The sequence below is a fragment of the Aplysia californica genome, unplaced genomic scaffold, assembly GCF_000002075.1.
Source record: "Aplysia californica isolate F4 #8 unplaced genomic scaffold, AplCal3.0 scaffold00754, whole genome shotgun sequence".
NCBI lineage: Eukaryota > Metazoa > Mollusca > Gastropoda > Aplysiida > Aplysiidae > Aplysia > Aplysia californica.
This window is the reverse complement of record NW_004798024.1, coordinates 133,979-157,716: the sequence shown is the minus strand read 5'-3', so window position 1 is coordinate 157,716 and position 23,738 is coordinate 133,979. Positions and strand designations below refer to the sequence as shown.

The 23,738-nt window shown below is 42.9% G+C and overlaps 1 protein-coding gene across 1 annotated transcript in view; it reads right to left on the bottom strand.

Moving 5' to 3' along the window:
- Positions 1-23,738, bottom strand: part of rictor (RPTOR independent companion of MTOR, complex 2) — a gene marked incomplete in the record, with an annotated part of 40,726 nt that overhangs the window by 2,517 nt on the left and 14,471 nt on the right. The window contains 19 exon segments of the mRNA NM_001280846.1: positions 1,033-1,194; positions 2,759-2,881; positions 4,039-4,117; positions 5,083-5,236; positions 5,675-7,218; positions 7,871-7,967; positions 8,984-9,090; positions 10,190-10,282; positions 11,910-11,997; positions 12,744-12,850; positions 13,780-13,935; positions 14,564-14,728; positions 16,176-16,302; positions 16,614-16,768; positions 17,417-17,476; positions 18,438-18,573; positions 19,556-19,602; positions 21,721-21,825; positions 22,658-22,834. Coding sequence (NP_001267775.1) covers positions 1,033-1,194; positions 2,759-2,881; positions 4,039-4,117; positions 5,083-5,236; positions 5,675-7,218; positions 7,871-7,967; positions 8,984-9,090; positions 10,190-10,282; positions 11,910-11,997; positions 12,744-12,850; positions 13,780-13,935; positions 14,564-14,728; positions 16,176-16,302; positions 16,614-16,768; positions 17,417-17,476; positions 18,438-18,573; positions 19,556-19,602; positions 21,721-21,825; positions 22,658-22,834 — 3,682 coding nt within the window.

Genomic DNA, 23,738 nt, shown 5'->3' with positions numbered 1-23,738 from the left:
GTAAAGAAGTGGAATCAATGAACACAACATAAACACTAAACTGACTGATTGCTTGAGTGACTGAAATATCTCAGACACTTTTTAAATTTCTAGAAGAGTGGTGCTCATGTCACAGAAGTAAAAAATCTGACGACAAAGAGTCAAACTGAGGCAAAATTCCAGCAACAAATATGTCATTCGACTGATGGTAACAGGGGGCACTCATCTAGAGGGGAAACAATCTAAAGTCATGGCAGACTTATAACTTTTCTGAAACCCAGTCAGGGACACTTTTTATAACATTAGATTACGTTACAACAGACAAAATTACATCAAGTGGAACTGGTTTTTGTATCGTGTTTGGAATGCCCTCTCAAATTCCTGATAGCTAAATCCTGGACCTGAATGGTAAATACGGAAACAGTTGGCAAGCCTGATCAATGGTGACAGTTCAAACATCAGTGGGGAAAGTGTCAAATGTCAGTGGAAAAGCATTGTCAAATGTCACAAATCGCTACACTGCTGCCTGCCATCATTTCTAAACATACAGTATATGCAGTTTTTACAATTGTACAGGAGAGCAAAAAACAAAGAAACTGAATGTTGTTAGCAATAAAACAACATGTGCTTGGAAGATAATAAGGAAGTTAGTAGAATCAAATTCGTATTCTTAAAACTATTGACTAGGGACGTTTGCAAAGAGTTTATGTTTTCTTGGTAACAATACTCAGTGTTTGGCTCTCCTGTAAAATTGTAAATATGGTGTGCTGACAAAATGAGTTACTTCTCCCAATCCATAAACGTAGACATCTGCCAAAAAATGGACACAGGGGTCAAATTTGTCGATTCTAAACCAATGCCATTCTTTTCAAGCTTAAAATGTCTTTGATCATTTCATAGTAATAAATTGTTCAAACTCAACCTATAAATTTGATGTATCTATTTCCATCGGGCTAAAATCCAAGAAGAAGCAACTCTTTTAGTCAGCACACACCATAAATACTGATTTTTCGAAACAACGGCAGCAGACTGGTCACACGGCTGTGAGGTCACCTGTTTCCTGCGAGCTGCTGTTGCTGGTGACGCTTCCCGGCGTGGCAGAGGACGACTGATCGTTGACGCTGCCGCCCCGCGACCGACTCAGCTTGTTGTGCACCGCGCCCTCGTGCTCGCCCTTACCCTCGTCGTCCGCCGTCGCTTCGCGGCTCTCGCCCTCTGGGAAATTTGTGTTTTTAGTTTTAGTAAGTGTTTTACGGCACTTGCAATATAATAAGGTCATATAAGTGCCGAAGATTAGAAGTGTTACAAGAGACTAACAAACACAAAAATAGAAGGAGGGGAGATAAAGACGATAGACGTTTGATAGGAACGAAGAAGCAAACCACACCAGAGCACCCGCCAACCACCCACTGGGAAATTTGTGAGACAACAGACAAAAGGGTACAGAATAATAATAATAATAAATAGCATTTGTATAGCGCATATCTCCACTCAACAGCAGGCTCTATGCGCTTTACACTATATTACTACCCCAGCAGACCATAGAACACTTCGAAACATTTTCAGCTTCCCGGGAAGCATACAGTGCAAGCAGCTGATTAAGCGCTCAAACACTAACAAACTGACAAGATCTTTCGCTGTCTACAGCCAGGTACCCATTCCCACCTGGGTGAAGTGAGGAAAATTCGTGTAAAGTGCCTTTCCCAAGGACACAACGTCGGGCCCTTGACGGGATTCGAACCCACGACCTTACGGTTGCGAGTTCGAGAGCCTAACCACTAGGCCACCGACGCCACCAGAAAAGTAGACACAAAATCCTGTAGACAAAGTTGTGACTGCACTCATGAAAAGCTTCAAGACCCTAATCCTCCGAGAAATTTGGGAGACAAAGGAAAAACAGTTCAAATTAGATGCAAAACTCAAATCTTGGAGAGAGTTCAGCTTGCAACTGCACTCGTGAAAAGCTTTATGATCCTTATCCTGTGAAAAATTTGTAAAACAATGAAAGATAATTCAGAAAGGAAAACCAACGACTCAGTTCCAAAGTATTTTACGATCGACACCATAGCTCATAATCATGAAAATCTGGCTCCATAATGTTCTCAAGAATACGGAATGTTATCTCCTGTTACATTTGGAGGTCTGAAGAGTGTGCAGTTTCGACTAAAAACTGAGGCAAAGATCAGCGCCATCAGAAATAGATATAAACAGATTTAATTCACACTGGATTTTGAGACTGAACACTGACCTTCGTCCTGCTAAAATAAAATGCCACTACACGGAATCACAGCTACCTCAGTTCATTTCTATACACATGAACAAAGACACACTGATAAACTGTTTTATAGGAAATAAGAGTCAGGCATGTTTGAGAGGCCCGGCTGTTGCAAGACCAGAGGCACAATCAATCTCACTTGAGGCAAAGGAAAAGTCACACATCTTTTAGTTTTAGTGGGAGTTTTATGGCACTTGCAACACAATAAGGTCATATAGAGGTGTTACAAGAGAGTAACAAACACAAAAAAGAAGGAGGAGAGATCAAGACGATAGATGTTTGATAGGAAAGAAGGAGCAAACCACACCAGAGCACCCGCCTACCATTCACTCACTCACACACCTTATGCCTTGTGTCTACTGCTGGTCTGCAGTATTCATGCATTGAATACCTATTATGTATCGCAGTATTCATGCATTGAATATATATATCAATCAACAACTCCAAATCTGCATCGCCATTTGAAAAGAGAGGATTATCATTCTCATCTCCATCTTTCCTCACCTTTCTTTTGGGTGGTAGGCAGGATCTTTTGCCGGTAATCACAACACAGCAAACAGGCAAACTTTGTGTGAGCGAAAGCCGTTTCTTTCTTCAGAGGAGGCACCATGGCTGATAAAGGCAAATCTGTCAATCAAATTACAAAATTACAGCACATCATAATATTAAATAATAATAGATAGCATTTGTACAGCGCAAATCCCCGCTCAACAGAAAGCTCTATGCGCTTCACAATCTATACTATTACCTCAGCAGACCCGAGAGCATTCTGAAACAGCCTCAACTTCCTGGGAAGCAAACATTTCAAATTGTTCCGAAGCTTTCACAATTAACGCAAAAACCTGAGTAGCAAATTAAAGTTTTGTTTTAAAACTTTGAAGCTGTCAGAGTCGTGATAGGCTTTTTCAGAGTCGTGATAGGCTTTTTCAGAGTCGTGATAGGCTTTTTCAGAGTCGTGATAGGCTTTTTCAGAGTCGTGATAGGCTTTTTCAGCTCCTTTCCTCACTCCGCTCAGAACAAACTGAGGGATATACAGTGAGTTAATTGCACTCATGTGCACACATGGATAGTCATTTAATGCACAGAAAAAGTCAGCGAGAAACATCAGAGGGAAAAAAAAAGAAGAAGGATCTACCAGAGGTGCCCTCAAACCACCAGCAAGACAAAACAGAAAATAAAAACACACCAAAAAAAAAAAAAAAAAAAAAAAAGAAACAAAAGAAGTGAGATCTACCAGTGACACCCTCCAACCATCCACTATCATAATCTAAGCCTGATTGTTTAATTTTCAAACATCGGGGAACAATCAATACTCACCTGCAGAAATATATATATATATATAAAACACATTTGTCCTATGTCTTTACATTAATGCTAACAGTTAATTTAAAATCCAAAATGCTGCACATGTTGTGACTAAGAGTAAAAAGTAAAGTTGTTCCCCCATCCGATCCGGACATTGGGGATTGCCTTGTTGCTAGTGAGACAGCTTCCTGGGCCTTCTGCATATTGTGGTAGGGTGGCCAGTTCCTTTGCACGCCGCTTTTACTTCCCCAACTCGAAGTCAGGTACCCATTACTGCTGGGTGGGCAGGAGGGGACGGAAAAAATCTGTGTCCGAACCGAGGCTCGAACCCGGACTTTCCACTTCGGAGACGAGCGCACTTACCGCTCCGCTACTCCACCCTGTAACTACTAAACACAAAAGCACCAGTTGATAGAAATGGGCAGGGAAAAAAACAAAAAACAAACTTAAAACAAAAAACAAAATAAAACCCCACTCACCTGCAGGGAAACCTGGCCCGCCCGGACGCAGCTGTGAGGCCATGACGCTGGACGACCGCTTGTCTTCCCCTTCCACGACCTGTCAGGATGAGAACAACAATTGTGTGCGTCACGATGCGGTGGAATCAGGCGCTCGTCAATTTTGAGGCATATAGAGTTGTTGGTATCATCTTAAAGCCTGTCCATTTGCCTTGCTTTTGATGAAAAAAATATCCATTTATCTGGGATACAAGTCAAGACATAGGAGGGGCTCGCCCGGTTTCAGAGGTAAACTTAGCGAGGAAATGGCCCCAAAAGTTGAGTTATTTCATTAGCTTGAGAGTCCGTGGAAACTGAAAATGCACATCTTTTATGCCTTTCATCAACGTTTTTCAGTAAAATCCATAAAGAAATGTGTTCTTTAATGGGCACAGAAAGTGTTGAGCCAAAAAAAAAAAATTCGATAAAAATTCCCAAACCTGCGGGAAAATGCCAGTTTCTTGACTTTGATTATTTTGACGAGCGCCTGATTTCTCCACCCTGCCTCACATATAATCATATTGTTTTGTTTGACTAAGAAAATAAATTCAGTGAATAACAGGCTTAGTCACAGTGGGTCCAGGACATTAAAAAAACCCAAGATTACTTAATATAAAAAAGTGTGAACTTCCAAGCACATCAATGGAACTCTAGCCTGTCAGTCAAGCAAACACAGTGCCTTAGCTCTTTATCTCCGTGGGGGGGGGGGGGGTAAACCGACTATGCCCAGGCCTCTTTTTGGAAGGTACTAAATCTAAAAATGATGAAAACGTCACTAAATCAGTCATTAAATCAAAACAAGTGAACCTATTTCGATAGTTCTTCATCCATCTAATGAATGAAATCTCGATGAAAGAAACCTGCTTTCAGCAATTGCTAAAAAGTAATTTGAGGTCGAAGTTGCCGTAAAGGAATGTGCCCCAGCCGCAGTCAGCGACTCACCGGCACAGCAGTTCCGACGGTGAGCCGCTTTGCCAGAGATAAAGAGTTAATACACCTACCCAATCAAACAAAACTCCAGCTTACCTCAAAGATCATCTTGATGTCTACTGGGAGGGAAATACCCACAAATCTGTTGCAAGGCGACAGCGGTTTGAAGGCGGCCCTGTTGAGGTTGCCGATGGGCGAGGCGGGGGCGTCCGGGTCTTGCAGAGAGGCACTGCTCACATTTCTCCTGATGCTGTGGGCCATCAAACCAATCAAGTTTGAGTACACACAAGCGCATTGATTTTTTAGTACGAGTTTTACGACACTTGCATCACAATTTAATAATGGAATAGAAGTGTGCCGAAAATTAGAGATGTGCAAAATGTGTGGGGGAAGCGGGACATGCTGTGAACAATTCCATTTTTCGTGTGAAGGAGATTTGTAGTATTTTTATATAAACTTATTCAGAAAAGTTTTTAAATCTAGCGTCAATTATTGTAAAAAATAAAAAAGATTAAGATAAGACAAATGAATATAAACTGCTGTGCAAAGTAAGGGTGACATTGATTCCCCAGTTAAAAAGATATTTGAAGATTAGCGCCACGAATTTTTGATCGTGCTCTAAGTAAGCTTTACGACTCTTTCCCCCCCCCCCCCCCCCCGATACTTTTCCCGTGACAGTCCCACTCACCTGAGCCACATATTGCTGTCTACGCTGAGCTCTGAGTCCTGGCTGACTGTGCGGATGATGGAGGGCGGAGCCTCTAGGTGAGTCCCGCCCTCGCTGTCGCCCTCCGAGCTGTAAGTCCTCTGCCGCTTGATGGCCCGCAGCGCTGCGTAGCCCACCGTGTCCCGGTACGACGTGTACGACTGGCCGCCGTTGCTCATCCCGGCCACCGCGGGCGAGGCCGAGCGGCGCTTAGCGCTGGGGATGCGAGAGAGACGGAAGACGCTGCGAGACAACGCCGAGGGGTGCACGGGCTCTTTGGCCTGCTCTGCGCCCGTCAGGAGGTTGGAGGAGGGGGCCAGGGTGGAGATGGAGGAGGAGGACGGGATGGGCGTGAGGGAGGAGGTGATGGTGGTGCCGCCCGCCGTGGAAGTGGCCACGGGCCGCGGGTTCGACTCGCACGACCCGACCCCGCTGGTGGAGTCGGTGGCGTTGAAGCTGGAGCCCCGGCTCTTGCTGCGGTTTGAGCCCTCGCTGCTGCTGCTGCTCTGCTTGCTGAAGCCCGCTGAGCTGGACCCTCCCCCGCCCACCTGGGAGCTGCCGATTCTGAAGCTGACCACTTCGCTCTCCGCTGGAGTTTCCAGGCAGCTCTTCTCCGAGGAAGTCCGTGTGGGAGACAGTAAGTTTGGTGAAGTCACACTATGGGAGCCGGCAACTTCCACTTCTGAAAGTTTCTCAAGAGATTGGGTAGCTGCTGTTACGGCTGATGTCGCCGTTGTTGTTGTCTCACTCATCGTTGGAGCGTCCTGGTCGTCCTGGGAGGGATGCCGGAGGTGGTGATTATTGTTGTCCTCCGTCTTCTCCTTCTGCTCCGAATGCTGGCTGGCGTTAGAATCACAGTGATCGGACAGCGCAGAATCCCCGTCTGAGCTGGTCCTCAGTCTGACCACGGGCGAGGCGATGAGCTGTATCGAGTCCCTCGAAACCCGGTGGTCGCTCTCAGCGCCGTTCACAGAGTCAGACCTCACAAACTCACACGAAATCGAGTCCACGTCTAGTGGCTCTGACCCACTTTTGCGGCCCGAAACGGAGGCCGGGGCCGGGATTTTTTTGTCAGTGCTCATGGCCCTGGGGCGATACTCGGCGGCCGCACTCTTTCGAGGCAGCGCTTTCTCCGATTTTGAGCGGGTGGGCAAGGACTGGAACCGACGAAAGTCTTCCGACTCGTTGGGCAAGTTTTTGGCGCGACTGGCGGCGGAGGGCACGACTAGACTGGGCGGGGACGTGTAAGGCGGAATGTTGTGGTAGTTGTGAGGCGTGGAGTGCCGCAACAACGACGAATGAGCCGAGGAGCGGGAGCTGTTGCTGCTACTGGCGGTGGCGGTGGTGGCGCCGCTGCTGGTTCGGAGCTGCGTCTCTTCCTGGATCTGCGACAGGCCCATGCTCTCATAGGAAGACAGGCGGCCCCGCTCCCCGTGCACCGCGGCCGAGCGGAAGTCGCTGAGTCGCAGAGCCTCCTCCATGGGGCCGTGCATCCAGCCGTCCTGGTCCAGCACAGGGAAGATGTCCTGAAACAAGCAAAAAGTTTTAAACGTACGTGTTTTTAAAGCCCCCATTTGTTTTAAATGCAGGTGTTTTAAAAGCCCCCATTTGTTTTAAATGCAGGTGTTTTTAAAGCCCCCATTTGTTTTAAATGCAGGTGTTTTTAAAGCCCCCATTTGTTTTCAATGTAGGTGTTTTTAAAGCCCCCATTTGTATCAAATGTAGATGTTTTTTAAACCTCCATTTGTGTAAAGAGTGGGTGTTTTTCATGCCCCCATTTGTGTTCCACACAATGTGCATCATTCACAAGGCGGGTTTCTTTGACGTTGTGTGCCATCATTTACAGGGCGGGCTTCTTCGACGCTCCATCATTCACAAGGCGGGTTTCTTCGACGCTGTGTGCCATCATTTACAGGGCATGTGTCTTCGACGCTGTGTGCCATCATTCACAAGGCGGGTTTCTTCGACGCTGTGTGCCATCATTCACAATGCGGGTTTCTTCGACGCTGTGTGCCATCATTCACAAGGCGGGTTTCTTCGACGCTGTGTGCCAGGGCCAACCACGGTTGAGACGGAGAAGGGACAAACAAGACCAAGGATAAAAAATATTGCCTAAAAAAAAGTACAATAAAAAAAAAACACACAAAAAACCCAAAACAAAACAATCTTACGACTCACTTTTCGCGTGTGACACCGGCACTCCCAGCCCAGCTCACTCAAGATGTCCGCTCCTTTCCGCGTGCAGGCTATGAGACCCAGCACAAAGAACGTCGTGCTGACCACAGAGAAAACACACAGGGAGTTACACTTCTGACTTCAATGACATCAACGCACAAAGTACATCTCAAATTTGCCGTAAGCTGACAAAACGCCTTTTTAAAAAATTCCTAGCAGTTTTGAGAAAAAGAGTTTTTTTTTGTCAGCATAACATTGAAAAATAGAGTACTTCCGAAATTTGAATTCTAATTCATTCAAAAACTAGTCACAGTTTCACTTGAATTTTTTCACACAAGTAGGGGAACTGATCAGGCTTTCGATTTAGCAAATAAAAATGTTTGGCACCAAATTGGCAAAAGGCGTTTCGTCAGCTTACGGCAGAAATGTCAATATTATCTCTACATCAAAGGCTCTATGAAACATAGTTCATTATTCAGTGATTATGAGCATTGTAAATCTTTATTTTATTTTCGTACAAGATATTTCAATGTAATATAGCCTTTCCTTGCTTGGTTTGCCTGTTCTCGAGCATTTTCCAACACACTATGGAGAAATCAGGTAATTTCCCGGACACCATGGGCTATTTGTCAGCCACACTTGGAGGGGAAAACTATTCTATTATGTGATGAGGACCAAGGGCTTAAACACTGAATAAACCTACTTTCTGAAAATGTATACGTTTATGGCCTTTCCTTGTTTGGTTTGCCTGTTCTCAAGCATTTTCCAACGTAAAAATAGGGTGAAATCATATGATTTCCCTGACACCACAGGCTATTTGGTCGCTTTTAAGCACAAGGGGGCTATCCCGAAAAATGCTGTTTTTGAGAAAATCGAAGGTAAAGTTTTTGCCCCTTGTTCAGTTTCTTTAAAAGGCAAGGAGAGTTTTCTCTATAACCAAACAGATATACACAGCAATGAAACCAAACTTCTCCTATAGGTAGGGCAATGCCCACTTTTGGTGTAGGTCAAGATTTTTGGGAACCCCCGAAATCTGGGTTAGGCCACTTGTCCTTGAAAAAGACCATTTGTCAGCCACACTTTGAGGGGAAAACTATTTTGTTTTAAAGTTCTTACCCCCGGACAGAGAAGACCCCGCACTCCTCGGCCAAACGGATCAGCTCAGGGATGATGTTCTCTGACTCCAGCCACGCCACGCCGTCCGCCGACAGACCGATGTGACCCTGTGGTTGTGTGTGTTTTTTAAGTCTTAGTAAGAGTTTTACAGCACTCGCAACACAATAAGGTCATATAACTGCCGAAGATTAGAGGTGTTACAAGAGAGTAACAAACATGAAAAAGAAGGAGGGGAGATAGAGACCATAGATTTTTTATGAGAAAGAAGGAGCAAACCACACCAGAGCACCCGCCAGCCACCCACACCCTGTGGTGTGATGGTGTGAGTGTTTTAAGTCTTAGAGTTTTACGGCACTTGCAACACAATGTCATAAAAGTGCCGAAGATTAGAGGTGTTACAAGAGAGTAACAAACACAAAAAAGGAGGAGGGGGAGACAAAGACGATAGATGTTTGATAGGAAAGAAGAAGCAAGCCACACCAGAGCACCCACCAGCCACCCATGTGGTGTTTGAGCATGCATGTGAGTGTGTGTGTGTGTATGTGAGTGCATGTGTGAGTGCGTGTGTGTGTGTGTGAGTGTATGTGTGTGCGAGTGTGAGTGTGTGTGAGAGTGTGTGTGTGTGTGTGTGTGTGTGCACATGTGTTGGTGGGGAGGGGGAGTTGTAGTGGTGATGGTGGGGGGGGAAATAAACGACAACAATAACAATCACAAGCCTTCATTTATAAAACAGGTTACCTCACTGGTCAGGTCAATACGAAAATTTACTAGACAGTTGACCATTCACAAAAACAAAACAAAAAAGTTCTGCCAAGACTTGTAAAATCGTCCTCTTTCGACAACTCTGTCCTTGACTTTCATCGATTTCTTCTGGGCCCAGTAGCGTAATGAAAAATATATTTACAATGTCACCACCTTTGTATCAGACTACTGAGAAATAAAAATATGATATGTTTTTGGTTTTAGTAGAGGTTTTACGGCGCTCGCAACAGCATAAGGTCATATGAGCGCCAGAAGAATAGAGGTGTTACAAGAGAGTAACAAACATAAAAAAGAAGAAGGGGAGATAAGGACGATAGATGCTTGATAGGAAAGAAGAAGCAAACCACACCAGAGCACCCACCAACCACCCACAAAAATATGATAGGGGGGAGACACGACAGTAAAAAAAATTAATTTTTTAAACATTTTCCAAAAAAGACTGACCACTGCCCAGAGCGCGGTCTTGAGAGTGCGTATGTCGGCGTCGTTATGCAGAATCTGGTTGTGGATACAGCTGAAGTACTCGAAGATACACTCCTGTGGAGGGGAGAAGGGAACAAAAAGGAGAATCGGTAATTGTATTGTACTGATAATTGGTTCAACTTTCAATATAGCAGGATTGTTTGTCTTTAGGGCAGGACCTCTGCTGCACTTAACACCTATCTCCTACAGAAAAAAAGCACAGGACCAAATGTTAGTTTTAGTTTTAGTAGAGGTTTTACGGCACTCACAACTGCATAAGGTCATAGGAGCGCCAGAAGATTAGAGGTGTTACAAAAGAGTAACAAACATAAAAGAGAAGGGGAGATAAGGACAATAGATGTTTGATAGGAAAGAAGGAGCAAACCACACCAGAGCACCCGCCAACCACCCACTTTAACTTTCAATATAGCAGGTTTGTCTTTAAGGCAGGACCTCTGCACTCAATACCTATCTCCTACAGGAAAAAGCACAGTACCAAACGTTTTAAAAAAAACAACCCAAAAACAAAACAGGCCTCTACACTTTATACCCATTTCCCACAGGACAACAAAACAGTTGTTGTTGTTGTTGTTGTTTTCAAATCCCTTCAGCTGCGAGCATTTCACTCTTGGCAGCGCAATGAATCCCTCAAGTACACAACAAAACAGAACAAAACCCCCCAAAAAACAAAACAGGCCCTCTATATATAATACTCATTTCCTACAGGACAACAAGACAGAACAAAACCCCCCAAAAAACCAACCCCAAAAACAAAACAGGCCTCTACATTTTATACCCATTTCCTACAGGACAACAAAACAGAACAAAACAAAACCCCTAAAAACAAAACAGGACCTCTATATATAACACTCATCTCCTACAGGACAAAGAACAGGACCAAAAAAACCCAAAACAAAACACAACAAAAAACCAACCACTGAGAGCAAGAAGACCAGACATAGCCTCCAACAATTCTCCACAACACCTCACCTGTTTCTGTTTCAGTAAGAGTTTTACAGCACTTGCAACACAAGAAAGGTCACGTCAGTGCCGAAGACTAGAGGTGTTGTTGCAAGAGAGCGACAAACACAAAAAAAAAAGGAGGAGAAGAGATAAGGACGGTAGATATATGTGAGGCATGCTGAAAAAATGAGTTACTTTTCGCAATCCACAAACGAAGATATTGGCCTAAAATTGACACTAAGGTCAAATTTGTAGACTTTCTATTGATGCCATATTCTTTAACTATAACCTGTCTTTTATAATAATAATAATTGCATTTATATAGCGCATATCCATGCTCAAGAGCTTGCTCTATGCGCTTTACAACTATTTATTATTTTAATCTTATTAATTGTAAAAACTTCACCTATAAGCGTGACGTATCTATTTCCTTAAGGCTTGAATCCGAGAAGCAACTCATTTTGTCAGCAAACTTCACATTTGATAAGGAAGAAGGAGCAAACACAGGAGAGCACCAACCAACCACCCACTGACTCACCTGTTTCTGCAGCAGCTCCAGCCCCTCGTTGTGCATGGTCAGCTGACCGTACAGACGGGGCCGGACCACAGCAGAGCACCCACCACCCACCCACCCACTCACTCACCTGTTTCTGCAGCAGCTCCAGCCCCTCGTCGTGCATGGTCAGCTGACCGTATAGATGGGCCGGACCACCCACCAACCACCCACTGATCCACTCACCTGTTTCTGCAGCAGCTCCAGCCCCTCGTCGTGCATCGTGAGCTGACCGTACAGATGTGCCGGCAGAAACACGTCCTTCTTGGGACCCCTGGCACACACACAAACAGAGGGAAAAGAAACTTTGTAGTTTTCGTTTTAGTAAGAGTTTTACGGCACTTGCAACACAATAAGGTCATATAAGTGCCGAAGATTAGAGGTGTTACAAGAGAGTTGTTTTCAAATCCCTTTAGCTGCGAGCATTTCGCTCTTGGCAGCGCAAGTTACAAGAGAGTAACAAACACAAAAAAAGAAGGAGGGGAGATAAAGACGACAGACGTTTGATAGGAAAGAAGAAGCAAACCACACCAGTGCACCCGCCAACCACCCATGAAAAAAACTTTGTAAAAATGAAGCTTTTTCTTTATTTTTCAACCATGAGAGATTGTATCGGCTATGAATGTTCGTTATGCCTTGCTGACATTTTTACAAAAGTTACATTCACAAGCGCAAAAATTAATGAATTAAAGATTAAAATACAAAGCACAACATAAAATCTTATTCTGATCTCAAATCTTTTGTTTTTCGGTGAACATAACTTACCATTTGCAATATTTAATCAACAGCTAAATTCTTCAGCAGACTTAAAACAGTCCATGCTAGAAAATAATGCTAAAGAAAAGAGATGAAATAATTAATAATAATAATAATAATAATAGATAGCATTTCTTCAGCGCAAATTCCTGCTCAATAGCAAGCTCTATGCGCTTCACAATCTATACTATTACCCCAGCAGACGTGATAGCATTCTGAAACAATCTCAACTTTCTGGGAAGCATACAGTGCAGATGTACTCACTTCAGAATGGACCGTCTCGGACAAGAGCCAGAGAAAGTTTTCTCGTAGGTCATGAGAGCCTCACTGAGCATTTCCTCCACGATATCGACATACTGCGCATTGAAAGACTGCAGAAGAGAAAACAACATTTCCTCTCAGACTCTCATAGTAGAGCACACAATGCTGGGGGACAAACATTTACCACACAAAAAGAATAAAAAGGACAAAATGGTCAGAGTAATTTTTAAAATTGTTTTTACGGAAAATACATTGCTTCACCTAAAAGTGAATAAAAATCTATACCTCTGCATTTGAAATGAAAAAAATAAATTAAAGAGACATATTTAAAGAAGTGAATAAAAGTTAAAAAATGAGGCGGGGAGAAAGACAAGATCTGTGACTGGTGTACTACTCCTGGGATTTGCTACTCTTCAATCACAAGTTGTTGTTTTGTTTTTTTGTGCATGTTTTCTTTTGTCAGATTACAGATGTGTATATGTGCATTTGAGAAGATTGTTGTACAGGGAATGGGCCAGTATGCATGAAGTGTGTCACTGTGTTAGCTGTCAATTTATTTTTAAACATTTTTTTGGCGATGCCACGCGCCTAGAGCCACCAGGGAGTGGGAGCAAGAGAAGTATCCGCATCATTACTACTACTATTATTATTATTATCATCAAATCTTTTAATTCATTCAAATGTCAGCTAAAGTCATTTCTGTATTTAAATTAATTAGATAAATATTTAGAGAGTGATTTTCTTTAGGTCAGATCACAGTGTATACTGACTATATGTCACGGTTCTATTGTAAAGCACTCAGAGCCTGTGCACTTTAATCAGGGTTGAGCACTATACAAAGGCCTTATATTATTATTATTATTATTATTATTATTATCATTATTATTATGATGATTATCATTATTATCAAATAGACAAACATTTCATTTAATTTTAGTAGAGGTTTTACATCGTTCACAACTGCATAAGGTCATATAAGATAGACAAACATTTACGAGACTCAACAAAAATAAAAATAGAAACCGCCCACAGCACGTACCTGATGCCATTTTTCCAGCTGGCTAGAGATGAAGTTGGCGTCGTTGAGGGCCCGGAAGCCCTGGACGGTGGAGACAAACCTCGACAACAACATCACGCCTTTCTCGCCCAGGTGGAGCAGCGACGGCCGCAGCTTGATCAGGTTCTTCAGACTTTCCTGGGGGGGAAAACAACACCACAACGATGTTTTACATAATACAGTCGAAATTGTCAAAGAGGTCCACCCATTGTCAAGGAGAAAATTGTTCGTCTGAGACAGGTGGTGTACAGTGTCATTATGATGTGGGGGGGGGGGGGGGGGGGGACTGACCTTGGCAAATAAACGTGTAGCCAAAAGAAATATTTTTTTCCACATTACTAATAGATCGCACAAATATAGCAAATAAAAATGTGTACTTTCAGGCCATTTGCAACTGAGTAAGTCATACAATATCAGAAAGAAATGGAAATAAAGAAAAGAAAAATCAGGTCTGCCACAAATCTAATCAGCTTTCTCAACAGGCCAAAAGAAAAATTTTTTTTAATGAGAGAGGTTCGATTTTATAAAAGCAAATGACAGACCTGCATATGTTTTCATTGAGGTCTTCACCGTCACATCGCTTACGTTCTTTTTTTAGTTTTAGTAAGCGTAAAAGTGCCAAAGAATAGATATGTTACAAGAGAGTAACATACACAAAAAGAGAAGGAGGAGAGATAAGGACGATAGATGTTTGATAGGACAGAAGAAGCAAACCCCACCAAAGCACCCGCCAACAACCCATGGTTTACAGACTTCCAGTACGCACCTCGTTGTCCGAGGCCTCGTCGAGAATGTTGAGCGCCGACATTGCCACGCTGGGCTGCGTGTCATAGAGCTGCGTCACCAGTAGCTCCACGCCCCAGCTGCTGAAACCTGGCGTGCCCGCACGCATGAGAACTCGCAACATCTTGGTGGCGTAGAGACGACACACCTGAAGAACGTCACAGCATTTGCTCATTTGATCTTTCTTAGTAAGCGTTTTACGGCACTTGCAACACAATAAGGCTTCTTCTATTGGTTGTTTTCCGGTTTTAGTTCGAGTTTAAAGGAACTTACAACACAAATAGTTTTGGTAAGAGTTTTACAACACATGCAACACAATAAGGTCATATTAGTGCCGAAGATTAGAGGTGTTACAAGGAAATAACAAACACAAAAACAAGGAGGAGAGATAAGGGCAATAGATGTTTGATAGGACAAAAGGAGCAGACCTTATCACTTATTTATTTCTGACATATACAACATCACATAAGTTTTTCTAAAGTTTTAGTAAATAAGAGTTTTACGGCAATAGCAACACAGATAAGCCATAAAGGTGCTGAAGATTAGAAGTTTTACAACTGAGTGACATACAAAGAAAACCCAAGGAGAAGAGCTAACGCCGATAGATATTGGAAAGGAAAAGAAGGAGCAAACCACACCAGAGCGCCCACCAACCACTCACTAATGAATCATCACATCTTTTAGTTTTAGTTTAGTTTTAGTAGAGGTTTTATGGCACTCGCAACTGCATAAGGTCATATGAGCGCCAGAAGATTAGAGGTGTTACAAGAGAGTCACAAACATAAAAAAGAAGAAGGGGAGATAAGGACGATAGATGTTTGATAGGACAGAAGAAGCAAACCACACCAGAGCACCCGCCAATCACCCACCATCACATCTTTGGATCAATTAAGGAAACAACAGAGCGGCAATTGAAATACATCAGACAAAGCACAGAACAGACAGACAGACAGACAGACAGACAGACAGACAGCAAACAAATAGAAAGAGCAAACAGATAGACAGACTGAGACAATGCAATAAGTAAACACAACAGACAAACAAAAGAACAGAGAGACAGACAGACAGATAGACAGACAGACAGGCAGACAGACAGACAGACAGACAGACAGACAGACAATTCATTAAGTAAACACGGCAGACAAACAAAAGAACGAATAGACAGACAGACAACAGTCAAACCAAAGAACAAACCCACAAACAATCAGATGGACAGACAGACGGCGAGACAGAAGAAAGGGACTACAAAGACCTGAGACTTAAGCATGTACGTACGTCCGGCGTGCCGGTCAAGGAACTACAAACACCTGAAACTTAAGCATGTACGTACGTCCAGCGTGTCGGTCAAGGAACTACAAAAGCCTGAGACTTAAGCATGTACGTACGTCAAGGAACTACAAAGACATGAGACTTAGGCATGTATGTACGTCAAGGAACTACAAAGACCTGAGACTTAAGCATGTACGTACGTCAAGGAACTACAAAGACCTGAGACTTAGGCATGTACGTACGTCAAGGAACTACAAAGACCTGAGACTTAAGCATGTACGTACGTCAAGGAACTACAAAGACCTGAGACTTAAGCATGTACGTACGTCCGGTGTGCCGGTCAAGGCCTTGGACAGGATGGGCCGCGTAGACCCGTCGGCGGTGAAGCTTAGACTTGAGATGACCAGCTTCACATACAGGAGGTTGATCGACTGACACATCAGCTCCAGGAAGCTGTGGGTATCGGAAAAATATCACATAAATAGCGACATTATGATTGTCAACTTTTCAAGACCAATAAAACAGAATATCACATAAATAGCGACATTATAACTGTCAACTTTTCAAGACCAATAAAACAATATCACATAAATAGCGAAATCATAGCCGCCAACCTTTCAAAATCAAAAAAGCTACACCACAGCTGTCAACTTTTCAAAACTAAACACCCCCCCTCTCCCAGAAATATCACATAAAAATGTCAAGAGCACATTGAGAAACAACATCCAAACTTAAAAGTTTAAAAAATCAAGACAAGGACCCACCTTTGGATGATGCCGCACTTTTCTAAGTAGATGCAGCCTCGCTTTGTGGCGGAGAACCTCCCGATGAACAGGAAGTAGTACCTGGACATCTTCTCGTGGAGCTTCTTGGTACCAAACATGGCGTTCTCGTCCACGGGCACGTTCAGTTTTGTCACCTAACGGAAGACGAAAGGACGGAAATAATAGTCAGCCACACGCGTGTGGTAATACCAAAAAAAAAGGGTCAATATAATAACATATAACTATCTCACATCTCATAAATCAACATTCAGAAAGTTCAAACAATTTCTGTCAATACGAACACAATTTCATTAGTGAAAAACATTTTTCAAATAGATTTTTTACACAAACCATTCAGAAATGGTTCATGAACTAATACTATTACCCTTTCCGATAAGTCTCACTCGTTACAACAGAATTCCTCCCAGCCTGACTCGGCCCAGTGACAGAAATATGCAATGTTTGACCCATGATAAGAGATAATAATGTGCACAACCTGTCCTTTTTTTATTATGGAAACATTATTTAACAAATGTGAGACATTTATGATAGGATATGTCGGCGATAAGTTTTAGCTGATATTGTGACTGAAGCATCGGCGATAAGTTTTAGCTGATATTGTGGCTGAAGCATCGATAAGTTTTAGCTGATATTGTGGCTGAAGCATCGGCGATAAGTTTTAGCTGATATTGTGACTGAAGCATCGATAAGTTTTAGCTGATATTGTGGCTGAAGCATCGGCGATAAGTTTTAGCTGATATTGTGACTGAAGTTTTTGACTGTTCTGACGTTTCACTACTTACTTCCTTGAGGTTTTCTGCAATGTCTGTCAGCCACTCCGTAATAAGTTTCACTGCCTCATCCTGAGGAAGAGGAAAGTTCAGTTTTAGTAGAGGTTTTACGGCGCTCGCAACTGCATAAGGTCATCATATGAGCGCCAGAAGATAAGAGCTGTTACAAGAGAGTAACAAACATAAAAAAGAAAAAGGGGAGATAAGGACGATAGATGTTTGACAGGAAAGAAGAAACAAACCACACTAGCACACCCGCCAACCACCCACGAAGAGGAAACAAAATGATAATTTAAAATTAGATAAGAATAGGCAAGGTAAGGTAAGACAAGATATAATAAATCTGTAACAGCAAGAAGCCGGTTCATTAGTTCCTTGTCTCACCACACACAGTAGTCTAGGTCAAAAAAAAAAAAATATATATAATCATGAAATGTTTTCATCAGCACCTCCGATTTGAATAACTAATCCAGTCTCTCCTCCGGCAAGACTAAAATAGCCCTCTAAAAAGATTGCGTAAAACCACGTTAACTATCTATGCACTTTCAAGACTTTACGAGAACACTCTCTCCTTGAGCTCACAAAAGAGGAACAAATTTTGCATTGACAAGAAATCTGAAATTTGAGAGAAATGCAATAAAAGTCAAAAAAGAGATAAAAGATGACATGCAATAGAGAGGAGGCAAAAAAGATGATCAAACGCAAGAAAAACTGTTTTAGATAGGCGACTGAAGAAACTCAAGAGAAACGCATTAAAAGATAGTTTTACAAAAAAGACAAGCTTCAAGTGAGCTCGTTAAGAAAAAACAAGCCTCTGGCGCGCTCTCCCCCCCCCCCATCCCAAATATCTCTCTCTGTGTCTCTCTCCCTCTGTTTCTCTCCCCCCCCCCCCCCTCTCTCTCTCAAACTCCTGCACGCACACCACATACAAACATCAGAACAAACGCCACTCGTCACACAGAAATAAAGCTAGCAAGGTTTCACACGGAAAAAATAGTTCCCGTTCTCCGATTACTCCCGGAGAGGTTCTTACAGACGCGGACGCGATGAGAAAGTCGATGAGGTAGCTGGCCACGATGCACATCTGCCGCTTGTTGGGGTCACCGATGTCCATCTTGGAGAAGAGCTCATTCTCCGGTTTGTAGAAGGAAACCAACCGCTTGACGAACCTGCCACACGAGGGGAAAAAAAAGATGGGTTTAGTTTTAGTAGAGGTTTTACGGCGCTCGCGACTGCATAAGGTCATAATATGAGCGCCAGAAGATTTAAAAGGTGTTACAAGAGAGTAACAAACATAAAAAAGAAGGGGAGATATTTGTTTTAGTAGAGGTTTTACGGCGCTCGCAACTGCATAAGGTCATATGAGCGCCAGAAGATTTAGTGGTGTTACAAGAGAGTAACAAACATAAAAAAGAAGAAGGGGAGATAAAGACAATAGATGATTCATAGGAAAGAAGAAGCAAACCACACCAGAGCACCCGCCAATCACCCACTAGAAAAGATGGTGAGTTTCAAAAAGTTTCCAAAAGAGAACAGCTTGGATATGATCCAATCAATATAGAAAACTTCCTTTTTTCTGTGGGAAAAAGAAAGGAAGAAAAAAAAAGGTACACGTACGGTGTTTTCTCTTCAATAAGACATGAACTAAAGAATTTTAAACTTAAAGCATGAACTATAGAATTTTTCATTTAACTTTAAGACATGAACTTTACAATTTTAGAAGACATAAAGACAGTCACGGCCGTACTATTCACTGTTAAGTCAAAATTTTCCAGTACCGCTACCCTACACAGAGGAGAAAAGTGGTGTCTTAAACAGGGGACTATTTAGACAGTGTCATTACAGTCATCATCATCATCATCATCCAGTGCCAGATCTGTGACAGACATTGGCGATCATGGTTCTCCATTCATTCCTTTGCTCGGATGCTCTAAAAAAAGCTATGTTTCCCTGATCTTTCCCCGTTACCCGTTTGTTTAGATTCCCTAAATATGTTGTCCTGCCTCATTTGCCCTCAATTTTACCATTGAGAGCTAGATATAATACCAAAAAAACTCTTGGGGTGGGGGGTGGGAAGTGGTCGCTTGTACAATAAAGATTGTCTTGGACAGGTGGCCGTTGGAGCAGGTTCGGTTCGACTATACTACTTACTTTTGGTGGTTCTGGTCATCCAGCTTCTTCAACTTCTCATCTGGCGACTGTACACAAAAAGAAAGGAAACAGAACAGGTTCTGAGTCTAGTTTAGTTTTATAGAGGTTTTGCGACACTCGCAACTGCATAAGGTCATATGAGCGCCAGAAGAATAGAGGTGTTACAAGAGAGTAGCAAACATAAAAAAGAAGAAAGGGAGATAAGGACGATACATGTTTGATAGGAAAGAAGAAGCAAACCACACCAGAGCACCTGCCAACCACCCACGGTTCTGAGTCTGACAACAAACAGCTGGGAAATTCAATGTGTTCTTATAAAGTAAAAGCTGCACTCGAGTTACCCTACAATAAAAGCATAGGCAACAAACAGCTGGGAAATTCAATGTGTTCTTACAGTGTAAAAGCTGTACTCCGGCTACGCTACAGTAAAAACAATGACAACAAAAGGCTGGATAATTCAAAGTGTGCTTATAAAGAACAAGCTGTATTATGCTAGAATAAAAACAATGGTAACAACCAGCCGGATAATTCAAAGTGTGCTTATAGAGTAAAAGCTGTTCTCCGGTTACGCTAGAGTAAATACAATGGCAACGAAAGGCTGGATAATTCAAAGTGTGCTTGAAAAGTTCAAGTTCCACCCAGGATGTGCAATGATAACAACAATGGTAACAAACATTTCATTATAAAACAAATGTGATCAAAAAGCTGAGGGCTTGTATCAACTCCACTCCAGAATTGTTTTGGTGTCCAAAAGCAGTCAATATATTAACATAGAACTATCATACACCTCACAAACCAGACATTCAGTAAATTCAAACAATTTCTGTAAATATGAACACAATTTCATTAGTTAAAAAACATTTTTCCAAAAGATTTATACCACACCATTCAGAAAAAGCTCATGAGCAACACCTCGTCCCACTTTTAACAGTGGCTACAGTGGCTATCAAGACTCGGAATCGTGAGACTGTAGATTCGGGGCTTCGAGGTTCAGCTCAGTCCAACGTTGTGTCCTTTGGAAAGGCACTTTACACGTATTTTCCTATTTGGCTCAGTCTTATCTCAGATGGACAGTAATAAATTTCAGAAGTCTCGCCTCTTAAATAAAGCTTACAGTTTTGCAAAGGGATTTTCTTCTTCTCGTTCATCTCTAGATGGACGTCTCTGGTGCGAAGGCTGCTGTTCACCACAGGTCCTCCAGGCCTCCCATAGAGTTTTGGGTCTCTCTTTAGTTTCAGTAAGAGTTTTACGGCACTTGCAACACAGTAAGGTCACATAAGAGGCGAAGAATAGATGTGTGACAAGAGAGTAACATACACACAAAAAAAGGAGGAGAGATAAGGACGATAGATGTTCGATAGGAAAGAAGGAGCAAACCACACCAGAGCACCCACCAACCACCTACTGGGTCTCTCTGCCTAGGGTTGGGCCAATATTTCTTTCAAAGTGCCACGAGCATTGGCTCTCTCTGCCTAGGGTTGGGCCAATATTTCTTTCAAAGTGCCACGAGTACTGGGCTGGCTTGCACCAGAGCAAGGGGATTAACTCTTTAAGCCCTCAGTTTTTCCACCGTTTCTCAGAGTTTTTTCTACAGTCACCTAAACCTGGTGCACTATGTCTCATTATAACACCAAAAGCTTGCCTCCAACTTCTAAAGAGTGGAAACAAAGGCTTTGTCATTTCTAAAAAACTTGGTTCGGGAATAGTTCCGAAAAAACAAGCAAATAAAACGAAACAATTGTCACTAGTACTGGACGCTCCCAGCGTCCGATGGGGAACAGAGTTATTATAGCCAGACGCTGATAGCGCCCGATGGGGAACAGAGTTATTACAGCCAGACGCTGATAGCGTCCGATGGGGAACAGAGTTATTACAGCCAGACGCTGATAGCGTCCGATGGGGAACAGAGTTATTACAGCCAGACGCTGATAGCATCCGATGGGGAACAGAGTTATTACAGCCAGACGCTGATAGCATCTGATGGGGAACAGAGTTATTACCGGCAACCACTCCCAGCGTCTGATGGGGAACAGGGTTATTACCGGCGGTCGCTCCCAGCGTGTGATGGGGAACAGAGTTATTACCGGCAGCCACTCCCAGCGCCTGATGGGGTGCAAAAGAGTTAAACCTATACACTTTCGCACATCTCAATTTTTTTCCCTTACCTTTAAGAGAGCAGCAATGGCCGGCCACTCCCACTCGGCGACTGTGATGGTGGTATTGACAAGGGAATCTTTGATAGCTTGATTGGTGGCCTCCTCAGTGGAAACCTGTGACATCGGAGAGATTAGAAAGGTCAGACACAGAAAAACAAAACTTGGTGATCTCACACCAATATCTAAATTAGTTTTAGTTTTAGTATGATTTTTACGGCACTTGCAACACAATAAGGTCATATAAGAGCGAAAGATTAGAGGTGTTACAAGAGAGTAACAAACACAAAAAAGAAGGGGGGAGAGATCAGGACCATAGATGTTTGATAGGAAGGAAAGAAGGAGCAAACCACACCAGAGCACCCGCCAACCACCCACCATCTAAAATAAGTCAGGCCTCAGGGGAAAGTTATTAAGAAGGACCTTACGACAACACGAGATAGCTATGTAGTACTCATATTGACAACCGCTCCTGTTTTCGTTACGTTTACCTTCTTGAAATAATGCTCACAACAACTCCTCTCTCTCCACACCCCTAGAGAGTTTTCTGTTTCCGTTATGTTTACCTTTTTGAAATACGACTCTGAAAGCTTTTGTCTGTCAACTCCTAATTTACCTCAGTGTTTTCTGTTTTCGTTGTTACCTTCTTAAAATAATACTCGGAGAGCTTCTCTCCCTATGCTCCAAGTGTTTTCTGTGTTTTCGGTTTTTCCGTTTTCGTTATGTTTACCTTTTTGAAATAATACTCGGAGAGCTTCTCTCTCTATGCTCCTAGTGCTTTCGGTTTCCGTTATGTTTATCTTCTTGAAATAATACCCTGAGCTTCTCTACCCATGCTCCAAATGTTTTCTGATTTTGCTTATGTTTACCTTTTTGAAATACGACTCTGAAAGCTTTTGTCTGTCAACTCCTAATTTACCTCAGTGTTTTCGGTTTCCGTTATGTTTACCTTTTTGAAATAATACTCGGAGAGCTTCTCCCGGCGGAGGTGCCAGTGCTTGCTGGTGACCTCTGACATCTTCCCAGCATGCTGCAGGAGCTGGTCCAGGAAGAGGGTACAGGGGACGCGACCCCGCTTCATCATCTTGTGGAACCTTGTCAGACACATCACAGCCTGGTACGCTTGGCTGGGGGAGAGAGAGAGGGAGAGAGTGAGAGAGTGAGAGAGAGAGAGTGAGTACGTGTGTGTGTGCATGTGTGTGTGAGGGGACGCGACCCCCGTTTCATCATCTTGTGGAACCTTGTCAGACACATCACAGCCTGGTACGTTTGGCAGGGGGGGAGAGAGAGTGAGTAAGTGAGTGAGAGAGAGAGAGACAGAGAGACAGACAGACAGAGAGAGAGACACAGAGAGAGAGAGAGAGAGAGAGAGAGAGAGAGAGAGAGTATCAGGCCGTGTGACTGTTCTACACGCACGTCGACATGCAAGCGTTAAATCCACACCTACCACGACCAGAGCATGATGGGTATGAACCTGAGCCTATCTGAATATACTCAGAAAGCCTAGGTGTGAACTTGTCGCACCACTGTAATAGGATTGATGCAGTTTAGCTTCAAGGCAGGCTGAGTAAGCATTACGGAAAGGAAAAAGTGTTATTGTTGCTTAATGGCTTCAGCTACCGCTCCTAGCTCAAGACCGCGCAAGGGGAACCTTTCACTCCCCGAGGCTATTGTGAAAATGAACTGATTACATCAGCAATTTTAATTTTAGTGGCCGCTTTTTATTCGATGTCAGTTCGCAAAGTAAAATTCTAAAATGTGACCCTAAAAAGCAATATTTTGAAAATAATTATTATCAGAATTGGTGGAAAATTAGTTTGCTCTTGACGACAAAAACAATACGAAAAAAGTAAGAACTAAAGAGCGTTTATAAAGCATGGTAAACGCAGCAAACTCGACGGCCGTCCAGTCAATTGCGTTCCACATTTTTATTTTTATTTGCACTTCGCTACCATGGAACTACAAAATTCTATCTGCTCAGTAGCTAGTTTTGAGAAATTTAACGCCAAAGCTTGTGAGTTTCACTTAGA